General features: G+C 37.2%; 1 protein-coding gene across 9 annotated transcripts in view; it reads right to left on the reverse strand.

Moving 5' to 3' along the window:
* Positions 1–20,127, reverse strand: part of MYO16 (myosin XVI) — a 732,830-nt gene that overhangs the window by 484,572 nt on the left and 228,131 nt on the right. For all 9 annotated transcript variants that reach the window (XM_058276443.2, XM_058276441.2, XM_058276437.2 and 6 more), the window contains exon 3: positions 1,703–1,773. In XM_058276443.2, coding sequence (XP_058132426.1) covers positions 1,703–1,773 — 71 coding nt within the window. The remainder of the gene's footprint in view (positions 1–1,702; positions 1,774–20,127) is intronic.

The raw sequence follows: 20,127 nt of genomic DNA on the forward strand, positions 1-20,127 counted from the left end.
CTTCCCCAGTAAATTCCCAATCACACAGTTATTATGAATATCAGAAAAGTTGTTATATGTTGTGTTTTATAAGTAGTATAGTTTAATGAACATATTGATCAATATATACCTTACCTAAGCCACTTTATGGGATAAAAGATATTTTCATATATATTAGATCATCACAATGCATACTTTGATAAGGGATTCATCACAATAAAAACTTTAAGGACAACAGTCCAGATCATATCCCCATTCCCCAGATGAGGAAAATGAACCTCAGTGTACTTAAATATTTCCTTAAATTTAAAGAAAAGGAAAGTACAAACATTAAGTATGAGGAAGAATGAAAGCATGTGATCTAATTCTTTCCCAATAACCTTCCAATTCCCTCGTGATAGTGAGGAAGAGGAGAGGGGTAGACTTTCTCAGGGAAAGCAGGCAGGTGGTCTTGCAGGATGGATCTCCTTCTTAACATACTGATCACTGCACCTCCTGCTAAATACACTAATGATTTTTGGTCAGGAGGAAAAGCTTTATCTCTAAAAGGCACTTTGCAGAACATGCCTGTTTTATGACTACTTATCATAAGCAAACCTGGGAGCAAGGGATTAATGAGGCATGGCTCCTTGGAAAATACCATGTAAGTTTTATAAGGATCTGAGTATAAAATGGAAAGTTTTCATAACTGAAACACTCCAGAAAAAGAAAAGGTACTCTGTACATCTCTCTTTTCATTTCAGTCAATACTGGGGAGAAATTGTCTACATTCTTCAGCAAACTATCTCTAATCAATATTCTAAGCTTCTTTTCTGTTCTGCTAACTACATAATATGATTACTTCCTCCTGGATTCCTTGAGGCTTTGGTAAACACTAATTTCTCTTTTATGCAGTTGTTCTTAATCTTGGTTGCAAATTAAAATCACATGTAGAACACTGAAAAGTCACAATGTTCAAACCACATACCAGAAAAATTAAATCAGAATCTCTGAGGTTGGGACTGAGGTTGGGATTGAGGTTGGGACCCAGGCATCAATACTTCCAGAGCTCCCCAGGTGATTCCAGTGTGCAGCCAAGATTAAGAACTCACGTAATTTCAGATAGCTTTTCGCTGATCGTGTGACCCTCTTTACGACAGCTTGCCAAACATGAAGGAACACAAGCATTTATTTTGTCTTGATAGACACTTCTAACTTAGTTGTTTATGTTATGTTGAGTATTTGTCAAAGTTAAGTCCTAATCTGAAAAACAGTCGTAAAGATCACTAAATTGAATCATTGTTGTCTTTTTAAATTTGTCTCTAACTGAATCAGCAAAAATTTCTTGTACATAAATCTAATATAGTAAGATTTCTTTATTTTTTATTCACTAATTCATTTCCTGCTTATATAAGTCAGGACATATATGTTCACTAGAGCAAGAAGAACAATTTGTAGAAGTAAAAGAAAGCTGCCTTGCCTAAGGCTATCTTCTTGATAATATGAGACAAAAACACTCCTTGACTTATTTGCGTAATGCTATTCATTTTCAAAACTATGGGCTTTAGGGCAGAGACTCTAACTCCATTTGTTAAAGATTATTTACACACTTCAGTGTTATAAACAATAAACATTGTAGCTTATTACTAATGCCTGTTAATGTGAAATACATCATTTCCCTCCAGGTTTGATCTCCTCCTCCTTCGTGTTGCCACACTTTTGCATTGATCATCACAGTTCTTACCAGGTGGAGTAAGGACCCTCCTGAGGAAACTGCAGTGTGTGGATCCGCTCCCTCCTTCAGGAGTCGAAGCACTAAAATAATGAAAGAGGAGAAAGCAGTTAACAGCAAATCTTTGTTCCACACCTTGAACTAAAAGTTCTACCATGACATTAATATACAAAATGCAAACAGCTTATGAACCTATGGCTCTCCTATGAGAGCCAAAGAAGCATTATGCTATCTGACATTATTTCATGCATTTTTTATTGTGTGCTTTTCTCTTCCCATCAAACTTATCCCTCAGTTTGGCAATATAATTACCTATTACCGCTAAGCAAAATATTAAGTGAAACAAATGTTTACAATTTGTTTCTAAGGATCTAGTTTATGTATGCTTTGTGAAAAAAAAAAATGACTTTTCTAGGCTTATGTGGTAATTAGGTACAAAATTTTATTTTTATACATCTTGGGACCCATTGGTTTAAAACAATTAAAGTTTACATTTTGCAAATTAAGCTTCCATTCAAAGCCAAGTTCTTCCCTCTTGGCAGTGTTTTTATCATTTTCACAAAGCATGAAGGGACAAAGCCATTTATATCTAAATTAGCAATGTCAATAGATCAAAATAAACCAATTATCAGAATAAATACACAGTTGGAAGGTGGCCAATGTTTCTACTTGAATAGCAAAGGTGAATTCATTAGGAAGTGGAATGCCACAGGGCAATCCAGGATGGTGTCATGCTCTTTGCTACTTTAACCCCAGTGGGGTTATAGCATAAGCCCCACAGAAGGGTGATCAATTCCCCAAGGCACGATGGTGATTTCCTCTGTTAATAGCAGTATCACAGTATTAATAAAAAGTCATTAGTATATTTCTACAAAATATAATCAAATCAACAGTTACTCTTTTATTTCACTGTAATACAGAACTACAAATTAGTTCAGAATCAAACTAATACCTCACTGAGTCATATTGTCTTTTCTATAAAATTTCTCTGCAACCTGAAATGTTACTTGAATTTACCTTTCTCCTATATCACCCCAATTATTGTATGTATTCAAGTAATTTAGTCTCCTACTATCTTCCCCAACTCTGCATATCACAGAAGAGATTAATGGTCTTGGCAGATCTAATTATTCCTGAAAACTTCCTCTCCTGAAGGCCATTTGCCTTGATTATGTATGAAATGCCTGTGAGGGAGACAGGCTTTGCACCTTGCAAACCAGATCAGCCAAATCAACACTGATGGCAAAGTGGTAAGAGCAGAAACGACCCCCATCCAGCCCAGGGTGCCCTCTTTAAATCCTCCTCTGGAGTCAGAGCATCTCTTTGTCCAAATCTTTCACTCCAGAAAAACTAGACATATTTCTCTTCTCTCTAAGCAGAAGCGATACTTGTTCTTACTTCTTTGTTCTTACAACCTATTTATCCCTCGCCTCTCCCCAAAAGAAGTTCCTAAACAGTCATTTTACAAATCTATTCATTTACCAAATTACATTCCTTTGTGATATATTTTCTTCAATTGAGAATTTAATTTCTTTTCATAACCTAGCTTCTGCTAAAGTCCAGTTTGTTACATAATTGTTTCAAACGTGAAGCAATTGCAAGATTAACTGTAACTGGACATCACATCATGTAGGTATTTGCTTCCTTGATTATCATCTTTCTCTCACATTAGGAAAACATGTCTATAAGCCAAGGGTCTTGCCTTTCTTGTTCCTCCCTGTATTTTTAAGAAGCAGTCTTGTGTGGCATGTAGATTCCCTGTCCCCCTCTTTAGTTCTCTGATAAACTAAATTCTTTTCTTGCTCCCTTATTTTTTTCCTCTTAAAATTTAAAAGCTCATTCAAGTCAACAGAAAGTTCATTAAATACATTTTACCAGTATTTTCAAAAGAAGCTAAGTAGAAGTTTTACCTTAACATATATTTCTTGGCAAATGAAATTATTCATCTTGAATTAACTAGTATCTACATACTGGTGCAAAGCACTTGCACTAGTGTAGTGCAAAAACAGTGAAAGGTGGATTACATTATATTAGGCAAAACAGCAAAATGCCATCAGATTTGAATCTGTAATGTATCACCTTTGGTGTTAGACTTGGATATGAGTTCGGCCTTGACTGCTTTTAATCTGTGTGCACTGGGAAAGCTAATGCACCTCTCTAAGCCTCGGTTTTCTTGTCAGCAAATAATGAACTATTGCAGTACCCACCTTGTGAGATTATTACAACAACTCAATGAGATAATATATGTAGCATATTTATCATGCCTCCTGGCACTTAGTGAGTACTACTAAATGTTTTCTATTAGTATAATTGTCATATGCAAGAAAAGCTCATAATATTATAATCAGAGAATCCTCATTTTAAGGTTTACTCTAAACTTCTTCAAAACCTCTATTAAACACTGAATTTAAATATATAAGAAATTCAAATTTAAAAATATCTGCTTGAAGGATGAGTGTGCCATTTATCAAATAGGAAAAGGCAGCATGATGCTCAGAAGGGAAAATGTACCAAAGACAAAGGAAAATGGTAAGTATAGGGAAGTGAGTGCTCTCTTATGAGAATTTGAAGGACCTTGAAGAAATGTGCTGTGAAGTATGTCACACTCAAGGAATTGGACATCAATGTGTGGGCAAAAGGGGCTACAGAATTTTAAGCAAAGATATGGAATGATGTCTTTTGGAAGAAAGGAGTCATTAGATCAGAGACGGCAACATGAAGACTAAAGGGGGTCTCTGGTTACCACTGTCTGAAAGGAGGATGAGGTGCCATCCAGGGAGGACCACTGCAACAACAGCCTTTGGGTTCATTGTGTAGGATGCAGAAGCGATTGCCCAGCTGAGCATAATGGGAACCTTGGTCACAGCTCAGAGGGAAAGACCAGCTCTTAAGCATACCGCATGGCTGATCTCAACGGGTGTAACGTGGGCCACAAAGGTGTGCTGGTGAATAAATAACAACAGGCATATGCAAGCATTTGTAAGTTCATTATAAAGTTTACTGGTATAAAAACTGGGTAGCATGGATTTACAAAGGGTAATTAAATATATAATCTTCATTATTATTAATTCCATATAGCCAATTGATTCTCACAGAATGTTTTTGTTGATGTTTGCCAAACCTTGATCGACAGCCAATGTATGACTGCAGTAGACATACACTGATTGTTGGACTGATATTTTCATTTTCCTTAATGAGTAAGAGCTGGTAGTAGACAAACTATAGCCAACAGGCCAAATCTGACTCATGGCCTGTTTTTGTACAACCCCTGTGTGCTAAGGATGACTTTTACTTTTTTAAAGAGTTATGTAAGAAATAATACAAAACAGTATAAAATGAAAAAGTCAAAGAAGAGTACACAACAGAGACTCTGTGTGGCCCATGAAGCTTAAAATATTTACTATTTGGCCCTTATAGAAAAAGTTTGCAGACTCCTTAGTAATATTAAAGTAAAGTAATAAAGAGTATGTCAGAACCTCACTCACTCATGAGTGACCTGGTAGACATCCTTAATGAATCAGGTAATAGTTTTGGCAAAAAAAGGTAATGATATTTCATCAAAATTTTTGTGCTGTTCACAATTCAATGGCCACTGACATGATGTACTTTTAAGTATAATCTGTGTCATTAATATTTTCTACATTGTTTTTCTAAGTCTAGACAATAAGATGATACATCAAGCCCTGTTTTACTACATTTACCAGGTTCCATGGTGTAACTATCCCACAATATATTGTCATGAACCTAGTTGGGAAGTGATACACAGTACTACACTATTAGATACTATTTTCACTGTACAGATACAACAGAGGAAAATAAACAGAAAAGCATAGATGAGAAAAACATAGTAAAATAATTAGGACATGATGTATTTTGAGTTCTTATTACTTTTTTTTTTAAGATTTATTTTATTTATTTCTCTCCCTCCCCACTGCCCCATTGTCTGCTCTCTGTGTCCATTCACTGTATATTCTCCTGTGTCCGCTTGTATTCTTGTCAGCGGCACCAGGGTGTCATCTTACTGCATCAGCTCTCTGTGTGTGCGGAGCCACTCCTGAGGGGGCTGCACTTTTTTCGCACTGGGTGGCTCTCCTTGTAGGGTGCACTCCTTGAGCATGGCGCTCCCCTACAAGGAGGACCCCCCCTTGCATGGCACGGCACTCCTTGTGTGCATCAGCACTGCACATGGGCCAGCTCACCACACGGGTCAGGAGGCCCTGGGTTTGAACCCTGGACATTCCATATGGTAGGTGGATGCTCTATCAGTTGAGCCACATCCGCTTCCCTTATTATTATTTTTTTAAAGATTAATTTATTTATTTCACTCCCCTTCCCCCCAATCCTGGTTGTCTGTTCTCTGTGTCTATTTTCTGTGTCGTCTTCTTTGTCCACTTCTGTTGTTATCAGCGGCACGGGAATCTGTATTTCTTTTTGTTGCGTCATCTTGCTGTGTCAGTTCTGTGTGTGTGTGGCACCCTTCTTGAGCAGGCTGCACTTCCTTTTGCGCTGGGCGGCTCTCCTTACAGGGTGCACTCCTTGCGCGTGGGGCTCCCCTACGCGGGGGAAAACCCCTGCATGGCACGGCACTCCTTGCAGGCATCAGCACTGGGTATGGGCCAGCTGCACACGGGTCAAGGAGGCCCAGGGTTTGAACCGCGGACCTCCCATGTGGTAGACGGATGCCCTAACCACTGGGCCAAGTCCGCTGCTCCCTTATTACTTTTTAATACAATCTATTTATTGCAAGTTTATAAAACTGAACTTACAACAAAGTCTTTAACATTTGACTCAAAAAGTTCCTAAAATTTTAACAATTGCAGTGGTTAGCCCCAGCACACTCCTGGAAAAACCACTGGGTGGATAAGGAACATTACTCAAGAGGGTGGAGGATTCAGACAAGCACTGTACTCAGGAACTCAAAAAGACATTCCTCCCTGCCACAGGATACAGATGAGAAAATCACACCACCTCCTTCAGTCATCCAGAGTTATTCCAAGAACAAAAGCGATAGGAGCAATTTGAAAGACATAGCATTTTGTTTTTCCTATAAAGGAATATTTTCTGAAGGGATGTTTGAGTTATTGGACTGAAAAAAGTTAGAAACAAACTGGTTGTTGACTAGTTTCACCCCTCCTTACCAAGGGAGGTGACTCAAGAAGGAGACAGAACAACTATTGACAAAATAAAGAAATAACATGTTCTTCACATATGCAAATGTTAGTGAGCTAAATGCTGTTACTCTGTTAAGGGCTAAAAATTTTGAAGTTAAGATGCGTAAGTATAACAATATAATGATGGAAATGTCACTTGCATAATAATTAGTTTATAACAAAGAGTTCTGGGGACAAAAGGGCCACAGGTTTATAATACTAATACACATTTCAACACTTTTCTATGAACTTAGGTCTGGCACTGCTCTAATATTTTATGTATACTAATTAATTTAATTATTTCTAGAACTCTATGATATAAATACTACTACTGTCACAGTTTTACTAATGTGACTTTGGTAAACGGACTATGTGATGTTCTGATGCCACACTGGTAGCATTTGGCAGATCTAGAATTCAAGTAGACTCTAAGGCATCTGCTCTTAACCAAAAAGAGCATCAGGTTGGAGAAATCTCCAGATCACAGCAGGGATCAAGATCCATTTCAGTGCCTTCCTAATTACTAATTTTGTGGGAAATTGCCTACATTTAGATGAAAGTATTTCTCCAAAAGGGTATGGATCCCTAGCAACATTGTAATAACATGTTTGAAATTGCCAATCAAGTGAAATGGCATCACCACGTGGAGTCTTTCTGTTACAGTGAAATCTGCAAAGAAACAGCCTAAGCAAAAACAACCATCTGGGGACTAAATAGAATAATGAAGCTTAGGCTTCCTTTTATAATGTTATTGCTTAGAAGAGATTCAGCATTTATTGTATATTTGTGGCTTCATCATCAAGCTACAAGAGAACTCCATCGAGATGTCTGTGTACAGAGCATGATTTGATATTCAAAATGTACCACTCAGTCTCTAAATCTTCAGCTCCTGCAGTAAAAAAAAAAAAAAAAAATAGACTCAAGCATATCATAAAAATATTCTAAGAAGCTTTAATAAAATATGTAGCTGGGAATACTCCCAGTGTCACCAGCAATAATAATACCCAATAGTCCAGATGGTAATCTGCAGTTACTTGAAATCTCTAGATTTTAACATGACTTACCTGTATTAGTGTATAGCATTGTAAGTTCTTTGGGGCTGAGTTAGCTGGGGACATTTGATCACAGAACAATCTGTGCATACTCTTAACAAAGAGTTTACATTGAAAATTAACTGGTGAAAGGAAGAGTAAAACAAAACATAAATGTGAGTTCTAAATTCTGCCCTGGTTATAAGCAAAAGGCATTTTCCAGAAAGAGGGAATGATGGTCACATGTGGTGAAATTTTAGTAGTTGGTAAACATGATTGAGGGGCTACGGTTCTTTATTATAAAAGTTACAATGAATACAGATAACAACAAAAAATCAAGCCAATGTTCTTTATTTTTCCTGAAAGACTAATAGAAACACCAATGTGACTTCTCCTAAAATTGTAGGTAATGCAGATTTCAATAACAATTGATAGTCCTCTAAAAATGCTTTAAAATTTTCTTATCTCACAGTTTGTCAACATAGAAGTATATAAAATTTTCTTATCTCACACTATGTCCACAAAAATATAGGAATTATGTTAACAAGGTTATGGAATATTTATTTGCTCAGTAAAGCTGATTAACATACAGATTCCCTACCCTAGCTAGCACTCAAATTTTAGGATGACTAAGAATGACAAAAGGAATTATTATAGTTTAAAATAGATTTTCTTAATTCAGTGTTTGTCAACCTTTATTTCCCATTATCTCACCAGCACAATCAAATTTTAATACCACAGGCATTCCATGTATTTCTTTATGTAGCATAGTCCAATGGAAAGCTACAAACCACTGTGATATCTAATATTTTTGTCCTACCAAAAACCAATTTTTGCATCCTTGGAAGCAGTTTCTTTGAAAATCTTGCCCTAGTTCCAACTCCTGATAGTTTTAGGGTAGGGTCTAAATATATGAATTCAGTAGTTTTAGCGTAGGGTCTAAATATATGAATCCTAAAGAAACATTATAGGTGATTATCATGTAGATGACCCACTACAGACATTTTGAGAAAAACTTTTAGGATTTTACATCTCAGAAAATTAACTCTGAAAGCCTGAGGTGAAGCTACAGAATTAACAAGTGGCAAAGCTGGGAGGTAAAGGTAGAATTCCTTTCCCATTAAGTCGCCTTTCAGACTTTGGTTCCTACCCCTGTGCACACCCCAACAGTCCTCAGAACACTCAATATATGCTTAAATACTCAGAGAAGCAAACACCTGGCATGCGTCTTGAGTAAGTGAGGCATTCTGAGATGACAGTCAAGGTTTTTGTGGCCTAGTGAACAGGGAAGCCTCTGGTAGGGTCAGGGCCAGAGTCTGGGGCAATGATTCTTCACCCACACTATGAACTGTAATAGTTAATAGAACATAAAAATACACAATTTTGAGTTCTGTCCCCAAATTCTTAAATTCAGTAAATCTGGGATATGCCCATATATCTGTATGTTTTTCTGATCAAAGTTCCTTTAGAATTTTAATACTGGCCAGTGTGGGCAGCAGCAAAAATCAGTGTTCAAAAGACAGTGTTGGCAATTTTCATTTCAGCCTGACATGATTCCTAAGGGGGACTAATCAGGTCATGAATGCTCTCAGCGAGGGACTGCCTGGAATCTTTATTCAGGTGAGTTGCTTAGTCATAGCTTAAGTGGTTCCCACCCACCACCTCCACCCACAAATGCTGAGCAGTCAGCTTGTTCTGAGTCAATTCAAATAAAGACAAACCCTATGAGAGGGAGTTTCCTGTGAACTGCAAGACAGGTCAAATAATGACACTTCTCTTGAAATGAGATTTTCTGGAGAGCTCCAAACCTGTTCTGCACTCTCCAGATGCTACGAAGCTGCTATTCTTCAGAGCTGCTATCATTAAGAGGCTGCTGATTTTTAAGGCTACTGTGGAGCTTGGGAGGAAAGGATGGGAACAGAGTAAGTTTAAATAGTAAAAAGCTTTCTGTTCTTACTGAGCTGTTTTTCTTCAATGAATGAGTCCTGCGATTGTTGCAAGGATATGGTTACTCTCAAGAATTCTGAAAAGGTTGTTTTTGTAATTTTGGCCAGTGTTGTCATTGCTTTTATGGATGGGCAGGATTTTGTAGGCCCTTACTCTGTAATTCCAGCAGTGCTGTGCCCCATTTATCTTTAACTTTTAAAACTTGACATGAGAGCCCCTAAGAATGTTTAAAATTTGGCTGAATAATTATTATTTTTGCTGCATATTAATTTACTAAGGTTATAAGCTAAGAAGCTATTGAAAAAGGCTTATTCTAAAACTCACCTGTTACGTAGAATTTCTAATACATATTATTGTGGTATAAATGTTTGCTAGAAATCAGAAACAGTGTCTGTATCTAAACCAGTACTAAATCATTAACTCTCTAAATATTCCAGAACAGGCTCAAAATGACAGTTTTATAATAACGTAAATTTAACAGCATTGTATTTCTTCAGACCTTGATATAGGAATAGTAACTCCAGACTGCATAGAATATAAACGCATGCGTCACTTTTTATTCTCTCTCATTATATTTCTCTGCCAACTTATGTTACATAACTTTAATATGCTATTTTTATATACTATAATTTAGAAGTGAATACCAGTTTTTAAAAAAGCAAATTTACAGATAAAATGAAGTTCAGAGTCAACATTACAACTAATTTTCTCAAATTCTTCTTGAGGTAATAAAAACAAAATCAAACATTCCAATTTATTCAAAGTTAATAAAGTGGGATTTATTTAATTAATCAGAAAAAAAATTGTATGTATCACTTTTAAAAGCAAAGACAGGTATCTGGTCCACCAAAATAGAAGGACAAGATGCTCCAGGGTACCAGGGTGCATTTGCCCACAGAATCTTTCAACAACTAGCAAAGCTGGCAGAGTCATTTTTCTCAAAACTCTGGAAAAAAGTTAAAGGGTTGCAAAAAATGGATGAGTGCTAATTCAAACAAATGGAGCTTTTAAAACAGTAGGAGAAGCTTGTGACACTCTTGCTGGCCCTTCCCTTCTCGGTGTGTTGTGGAGTCTGACTGTGTTTCCATGGTGCATCCTTATCCCTGGTCTTGAGAGTGTAGAGAAACCCCTATGTACATTGTGGGATGCCTGCATGTCAGTGCCAATGCACAGTGAGAAAGACTGAACCAGGGCATTCATCTCTGGCTTGCTCTTGCAAAATTTGCCCTGCCAACAGAAACAGCTTACAGACAGCTAAGGAAATGCAAGAATCAAGACAAAGTGGCCTGCTTGAAGACATATAACGTACCAACCCAGAGGGAGAGAAAGGCTATTTCATAGTTAGTAGAGGGGACATTAGAAATCCTCCAAACAGGAGCATTACTTAAGCCATAAGCAAGCACAAGCCCAGGATAAAAGGGAGGCTCCAGCAAAGATGGAGAGAACTTTACCCTTCAATTTTGTCTCAGGCCAATGTTTGTAATAGGAGGAATAACTGCAGAAGAACACCAGTCAATACAGAGCCGATGTGCAAAGCCTGTGAAAGGTGATTTTTGCATTGGCGTGTTTGTTTTCGTTAGCTCTTGGCACTCAAGAAACTATCTGTGATATCACTAGCTGGATAAAAACATAATGAGCCAACAGATCAGGTACTAAACCCAGAATTAATACTTTAAAATATTGAAATGTACCACATGCAACAAAAATATTGCAAGGCAAACATAGGAACAGTAAACAATGTCCCTTCCAAAGGAAGAAAATAAAATTCCAGAAACCATCAATGGAGAAAAGCAGACCTTGGGTAAAATGGACAAAGACCTAGGAAAAAAAAAAAAAGATCTTTAATATATTCAAGGAGATAAAGGAATCACAGAGAAAGAACTAAAGGACACAAGGAAAAGTATTAATGAACAATATGGGAAGTTCATTAAAGAGATATTTTAGCTAGGAACCAAACTAAAATACTGGAGCTGAAAACCACAATAACTGACATGAAAAATTACCAAGAATATTCAACAGCAGATTGGAGCTGGCAGAAAAAATAACTCAATAACTCAAAAACAAGACAATTGAAATGCTTCAGGCTGAGGAGAAGAAAGAAAAAAGAGTGAAAAAAAGTGAACAGAATCTAAAAGACATGTGGGACACATCCAAGTGTGACTAATATATATATTATGAGAGCCCCAGAAACAGAAGAAAGAAAGGGGCAGAAGAAATACTCAAAGAAATAATGACAGAAAACTTCCCAAATTTAATGAAAGACATTAACATACACATTCAAGATAGCCAGCAAAACTTGAAGAGAACAATGCCCAGAAACAGTAGTCAAACTGTCAAATGCAAAGAAGGAGGGGAGTTCTGAAAGCTGAAAGAAAAAGCAAGTTATGTACAAGGGAATCCCAGTAAGGTTAGTGTCAATTTATCATCAGATGCCATGGAGGCAGAAGGCAGTGGGATGAAATAAAAACAATTGCCAACCAAGAAATTTATATCCGGTTTGACTGTTTTCCAATAAAGAAGGAGAAATTAAGACATTCCCAGGTAAATAAAAGCTGAGGCAGTTCCTCATCACTAGAATTGCCCTACAAGCAATGCTAAAGAGAATTCTTCAAACTGAAAGAAAATACACTAGATAGTGGATTGAAGTGACATAAAGAAATAAAGAATTCTGATAGAAGGAAACCAAATGGATAATAACAAATGCTAGTAGTATTGTAAGTCTACGAGATTATCTTTACTAAATATCTGATTCATATAGGTATTAAAATAAAATCAAGACACTCTTTTGTTTGCTGGGGGAGGAGAAAAAAACCCATGTTTTCCTAAAATACTGATTAACCTTAGCAAAAATAATTTTATGTATCTAACCCCGTGATAAAAATGAGACAAATGTCTCATTATCTTAGGTTATTCCATCCAATTTTTATACTTGAGATAAAATTAATTAATAGTTAAAAGTAGATATATATATACACTAATCTGATATCATAGCAATATGCATCCCTTTGTAAATGAAGTTTAAATAATTTAAATTCAACCAAAACTAAAAATTAAAATGTACAAATTTATATTTTCTAGATTACTCATTTGTTTAATCTTATTAGAATTTTCATATAGTTTGCATGCGATTTAATACTTTTTTCCTGAATCAGACTCTAGTGTCACATTAAAGAACACAGCAAAACTTGAATACAAAGTATAGCTGGAATTCCTGGAGAAGGAACGCAGGTCACATTGTGTGTTTTCTAGACTTGCTTTTGGGTGGATGTCTGGAGAAAACTGGTGGTGGGTCTTTAGCTGAACTTATTGTCACTGTGAGAGGCATTAAGAAGCAATCTAGAGGGGATTGCAAAGCATAAGAAGGAATGAAAGGGCATGTGGTGCAAGAGGGAGAGTAAACAGAAGTGATGTATCGGAAACAATATAGGACACTTGGTGGTGGTGGTGGTGGCGGCGATGCAGTGTTGTTTGTTTTATTTTTCCTTCAAGTCTTCCTCACCAAGTAAATCAACAGACAAAATATTGAATGCAGATATGTTGTGAATTCCCAATGCAATACAGGTACTCATAATTTTGAACTCATTTTAAAATTGCAATTTTATACAAAGTTTGTACTACCAGACTAGACATTTAGACCAAATAACTTATTGAGGACAAGGAGAAAGGCTGGAAAATAATCCATCTACCTATTTATCTATTAGTATCTATCTATCTATCTATCATATATATGTTTATATATTTAAATCCTTGAATTCTTCAGTGAGCTAGATTTATTATTAAGCTATAGTAATTAAAACACTTGAACACTGGTTCAAGGATAGACAATTAGAGGAACAGAATAAAATAGAGTCCAGAATAAGGCCCACACACAGTCATCTGACTTACAACAAAGGTGTCAGTGCAATGCAGTCAGGAAAGCAGGGTTTATTTTCTTTTTTTTAATTGAGGCATTATTTATACTTAATACAATACATGAATCTTAAGTGTATATTTAACTAATTAATTTTTTTTCCTTCCCCTCTCCCCCATTTTGCTGTTTTGCTGTCGGTGTCCATTCGCTATGTGATCTTCTGTGTCTGTTTTCTTTTTTACTTCTCATTTTCTCCTCTAGGCTTCACTGGGGATCCTGGGGACCTCCGATGTGGAACAGCAGTTCCCTGTTGCTAGCGTCACCTCAGTTCCTGGTTTCTGTTGCATCTCACCTTGACTCTCCCCTGCATCTCTCTTATTTGTCATCATCTTGCTGCATCACTCACCATGGGGTCTGACGCACCACATGAGCACACCTTTACCAGGAGACCGGGGGATCAAACCTGGGTCCTTCCATATGGCAGAACAGAAGCCCAATCGCTTGAGCACATCCAGTTGCCTTTAACTATGTCTATACCTGTGTAACCACCACCCAGCTCAGGATAGCAGAACAACCCCTCAGGAAGTTCTTTCTTGGCCCTTCCCAGTATGTATCCCCCAGTGGTAACCATATTCTGATGGGAATCACCAAAAATTATTTTTGCCTATCCTTGCATTTTATTTAAATGTGAAAATGCAGAACATATTTCTTTTGGGTTTATGGCTTCTATGAATATTGTGTTTGTTAAATTCATCCACATTGTTGTGTGTAACAGTGGTCTTCTTCTCTCCCTTCTACCCTCCCTCCCTCCCTCCCTCCCTCCCTCTCTCCCTTCCTTCCTTCCTTTCTCCCTCCCTCTCTCCCTCCCTTCCTTCCTTCCTTCCTTCCTTCTTTCCTTCCTTCCTTCCTTCCTTCCTTGCTTCCTTCCCTTCCTCTTTTCCTTCCTTGCCTGGGTAGTATTCCATTGAATGAACATATCCTACTGTATTCATTGGCCAAAAGGGTGCTGATGCAAAATACCAGAAATTGGTTGGTTTTTAAAAAGGGTATTTATTTGGGGTAGGAGCTTACAGATACTAGGCATAAAGTATAAGTTACTTCCTTCACCAAAGTCTATTTTCACGTGTTGAAGCATGATGGCTGCCAATGTCTGCGAGGGTTCAGGCTTCCTGGGTTCCTCCCTTCCAGGGTCTTGTTTCTCTTTCCTCTGTGTGCTTACTTCCCAGGGCTCCTGCTTCAGGCTTCAGCATCAAACTCCAACATCAAAACTCCAACATCAAAAACCCTCAACTCTGTCCTTTGCCATGCCTTTTATCTGGGAGTTCCCACCCACTAAGGGGTGGGGACTCAATGCCCTAATGACATGGCCCAATCAAAGCCCTAATCATAATTTAATCACTCCCAGGTACAGACCAGTTTATAAACATAATCCAGTATCTATTTTTGGAATTCATAACCATATCAAACTGCTACACTCCACCCTCTGAATTCCAAAAAGACATTGTAATATTAAAAAAAAAACCTTAAACCAGTAACAATGCAAGTACTAAATCATATCACAATCAATTTAAAGAAATATAGTTTGTCTTGGGGCAAAGTCATGTCTGCTATAGCCCTCTGAAACTTACAAAACAATTTATCTGTTTCCAATACACAAACAGACAGACAAAGGATAAACATTTTCATTACAATAAGGAGAAACTGGTAGGGAAACATGACTCATGGGTCCACAGTTCAGCAAACCTGCAGGGCATCCTCCATTCAATTTCAGTCTGAGAATCATTCTTAAGATGATGGTTTCTTCTCCTTGGTGCCTTTTGGGAATCCACCCTTTCCACATGCTTCCCAATGACCATTTTCTTGGTTCCACTCTCATCAAACATCTGGGTGTCAAACAAGCTCCAGACCTCACCCTCCAAGAGTGTTGGGGGATTGCCACACCTTACACAATCTCTGGGTTAGAGTCTTAACCTCCCTAGTACAGTGACATGAAGACATCATTCCCCTAGCCTTTGGCATACAGGCTCAACCCTTTCAGAGCAACGAGTTGACCACCTGGCCTTCTGTAACCTTTGCCATGCAGGCTCAACCCTCTCAGAGCAACGAGTTGACTACCTGGCCTTCCCTAATCTATGGAGGACAGGTCCACCCCTCTCAGACCTGTGGGGTGCTGATCTGAACCATCATAATCCTTGGGGAATGTGCCCCACTCTCTATGTACCCTGGGGTGGCAAAACTCTCCCAGAACATCAGGTGGGAACATCCACTCTCTTCAACTGCTGGTGCAAACTCACCTTCTCTGTACACATGGGAGACGTTCCTCTCTTGGCCCAAGGTGATGTCTTAATTCCAGATCTCAGCTTCCACGGTTTTCCTCTAAAAGTCATTTCTCATTCAATCTTTCCTTTCCATGTCACTTTTAATTCAAGCTGACAGTGGTTTTGTTCATATGGCTCTCTCAAAAACCTTGCTGTTTTACCATGCAAGAAGCAGGGGTCCAAGCCATCAGACAGTAAGACTTTCTACAAGTCTTTCTGAGATAACTGCATCTTCAAGTTGAGTACTACAATGGGGCATTTTGATCTGCGATCTTGACTTCCAGAAGCTTGGAATTTCCAGAATTAGTTTCTGTTTTCTTTGTTCTCAACAGTTCAGTTCTCAGCATACCTCTCTCATCTAGCATTTCACTATAAGCTGCAAGCAGAAGCCAAGCCACATTTTCTGGGTTTATTTTGGAAATTTCTTCAGCTAAATGCCCAGGCTCGCCATTTTCAAATTCTACCTTCCATAATTCACCAGGCATTAATTTTGCTATGTTTTCTGCAACTTTAAAACACAGATCACCTTTCCTCCAGTTTCCAATAATAGTTTCATCATTTATTTCTAAGGCATCTTTAGCATCCATATTGCTATCAACAGTCTCTTCAAAGCCCTGTAGGTCTTTTCCAAGCATCTCACAATTCTTCCAAAAATACCCTTTACCCATTTATAAAACCATTCCAGCATTTCGGTAATTGCAAAAGCACGACTCCACTCTCAGTACCAAATTCTGTATTAGTCAGCGAAAGGGGTGCTGATGCAAAATACCAGAAGTTGGTTGGTTTTTTAAAGTATATTTATTTGGGGTAGGAGCTTACAGATACCAGGCCATAAAGCATAGGTTACTTTCCTCACCAAAGTCTCACCTCATCCAAGTTTCACGTGGAGCACGATGGCTGCTGCTGTCTATGAGGGTTTAGGCTTCCTGGGTTTCTCCCTTCCAGGATCTTGTTTCTCTTTCCTCTGTGAGTTTACTTCCCGGGGCTCCTGCTTCAGGCTTCGGCATCAAATTCCAACATCAAAAACCCTCAACTCTGTCCTTTCCCATGCCTTTATCTGGGAGTCCCCACCCACCAAGGGATGGGGACTCAACACCCTAATGATATGGCCCAATCAAAGCCCTAATCACAATTTAATCACTCCAGGTACAGACCAGTTTATAAACATAATCCAGTATCTATTTTTGGAATTCATAGCCATATCAAACTGCTATACCTACCAATTCCTTTTGATAGACATTTGGGTTATTTCTAATTTTTTTCTACTATAAAAACCACTAATAATGTTACACAGTCTTTTTGTGAAAATATGCAATAATTTTTGTAAGATATATATCTAGAAGTGGCATTGTTGGGTCATCAAGCAAGCAAAATTTAAGTTTATCAGAAAGTACCCAACATTTTCAAAAGTGGTTGTCCTTCACTTCTTTCATACTTGCACCAGCAATATATGAGAGTTCTACTTTCTACACATTCACACCCACATTTGATACTGCCTATTTAATTTAACCATTCTAATTGGAAAAAAGAAAATATTTCACAGTGTTGGGTTTTTTGTTTTTTGGGTTTTTTTGCTTTGTTTGGTTTTGTTTTTTCAGGTACTGGGGGCTGGGTATTGAACCAGGGACCTCGTGTGTGTGTGAAGCTGGCCCTCAACTGCTGAGGCACATTGGCTCCCCGGATTGGTTTTTTTGCTTGTTTTGTTTTCGTTTTTGTATAGGAGGCACCAGGAACTGAAGCCATGTGGGAAGCAGGTACTCAACCACTTGAACCACATCGGCTCCCCTGCAGTGTTTTAATTAGCAGTTTCCTGGTGAGTTATGTTAAGAACCTTTACATGCAAATATTGGCCTTTAGGATTTGTTCTCTTGTGTGGTGCCTGTCCCAGTACTTGGCTCAATTTTTTACTGGATATTTTAGTAGTTTTCTTATTGATTTGTAGGAGTTCCACATCTATTGATATGACCATATGGTTGTTTCTCCTTTATTTTAATACAGAGATTACACTGGTTTCACATGCAGGAATTAATCTCGTATTCCTGCATTCTACTTTATTTAACTTTGTACATTGTGCAATCTACTTTGTTTCCTCAATTATGGTTACATGATTTTAACTTTTTGATAAATCATACTTGCATACTTATTTTGTGAAATTTTTTAATGTATGTTTCATTTCACATTTAAAAGTGATTTCAAGGAAAATTTGCTAAATCACTGTTAAAATAATGAGTACTAACATTTCAAAGTGGTAGCTGCTAAATAATAACTATCCTTTTGTTAAATCCATCTACTGTAATTAACATTAGTGAGAACAAAAATACCTATCTAAGGGAGCAAAGGAGAAGCAAGATGGGAAAACTGCTCCTTCATTTCCTCGGTCGTTGTGCTTACCAAAAGAAGCCACAATTTCCCTACCATGAGCTTTTTAAAGTTTATAACCTTCTTAAATTACATACACTATATTGTAGCAATAATTTATAAATCTATTTACAGAAATCATAATTTTAAATACATTTATTTGCATATATCCCATTTGTGTTTTTCAATAATTCTGAGGAAGGTGGAAAAAACTTCAACCTTCTTATATGCATAATATTCATTTCAATTTTTTTTCTGATATCCTAAAAAGATGTACTTTTAGACTGAGAATGGCCTGTGAGAGCACTTTTGAATTCATAAGAATAATTTCTGATCAGATCAGGAGCTGGTTCGAGTCCTGTCAGCACTATAGAGATCAGGTCTGATAGTCTTAAACTCCAAATCAAATAAACCACAGTTATTATTTGACCGTTATTTCCCAGGTTCCTATTTCAACCACTACCTTTCTTTTTCCCCCTCCTTAATAAGCACATTTTTCTTTTTCAAGCATAGACATATGTCCCATTAAGCATTATAACTGGTGTCCTCAGAGATGCTCATATAGAAAAATATGCACCCCATGACAAATTAAGGAAGAGAGATAAATGCTGTCCTTTAAGAAGTATCAATTCCAATTTCAATACTTGTCAGAGACTTTCAGCATTCAACAAAATCTAGTGAGCCTGCTGCTTCACAGACTGCTCATGGCCATGGAAGTTGAGAGCTGCCAGAAAAATCTATCAGTGTTAGGTCTTCACACAAAAAAGTTCCCTACAAACATAAAATCAAACTTATTCAATGTCTTTGGACGTTGAAGACTTTATTTTAATTAGTCAATTTCCAGCTTCTGCTTAAACATTATTTTTTAAATTCAGTATTATGCACACCAACTAAGTGATGCTGATGAATACCAAACACCTCAGTTTCAGAAGTGCTGAAGACATTTCGGCTTCATGAAAAATCAGATCTGTGAAGCATCAAGGAAATATAAGGGCTGCATGAGGAATATCATTCTTTAAAGGGTAGGTAGTAGAATCTTCTCTTCATTTCCAAGTCTGATTTAGCTTAAATTTATATTGATTATTTAATACATACTGTTTTTGACTAACAATTTATTATTACATGTGAATAGAAAGTAAAAAAATTCAGAAACAAAGATAAAATAAGTCAAGCTACAGTTATATTTCAAAATGTTATCAGAAGCAGTTTTTAAAATTAATTTAGTGATACTAAACATTCCTTTGCCCTGAAAGGGGACACCACCTGTCTTGTCCTCATGGTGAGCATGATTTACTAAAGCTCATAAATGTGATAATGGAATAGTCCCAGCTCTTTCTTTTTTTTTTTTTTTTTTTGGCTTATTTTTGTTCATTAAATACACCATCAACTACTAGAGTGACTGCAAAAGTCATCTCACTTCAGAAGCAGAAAGACTGGCTTAGGTAGAAATTGGAATGACAAAGCAGGTAACAGGAAATACTGAATAAGAACACACTCTATTCCTTTGAGATTCAAGATTAAATAAATAAATCCTTGTTTTCAGAAAATAGGTAGGCAACAACAAAAAAAGAGCAAATGATTTGTTCTAGGGAACAATTATTTCTAGTACAAAAGTCTCTTTCTCTCATTTTATTGTGAGAAAATTAAAAAAAAAAACATAAAGGAAATACACAGTGCAGAAGAGTCTGACAGAGTCAATATTAGCAGGCAGCATTTGAGACTTTTATTGTTCTAGGAAGCACAGAGTGCTTTACCTACATTACCTTTTTTCCCCAATTTCCGC

Source organism: Dasypus novemcinctus, chromosome 15 (assembly GCF_030445035.2).
Source record: "Dasypus novemcinctus isolate mDasNov1 chromosome 15, mDasNov1.1.hap2, whole genome shotgun sequence".
In the NCBI taxonomy this organism is placed as follows: Eukaryota; Metazoa; Chordata; class Mammalia; order Cingulata; family Dasypodidae; genus Dasypus; species Dasypus novemcinctus.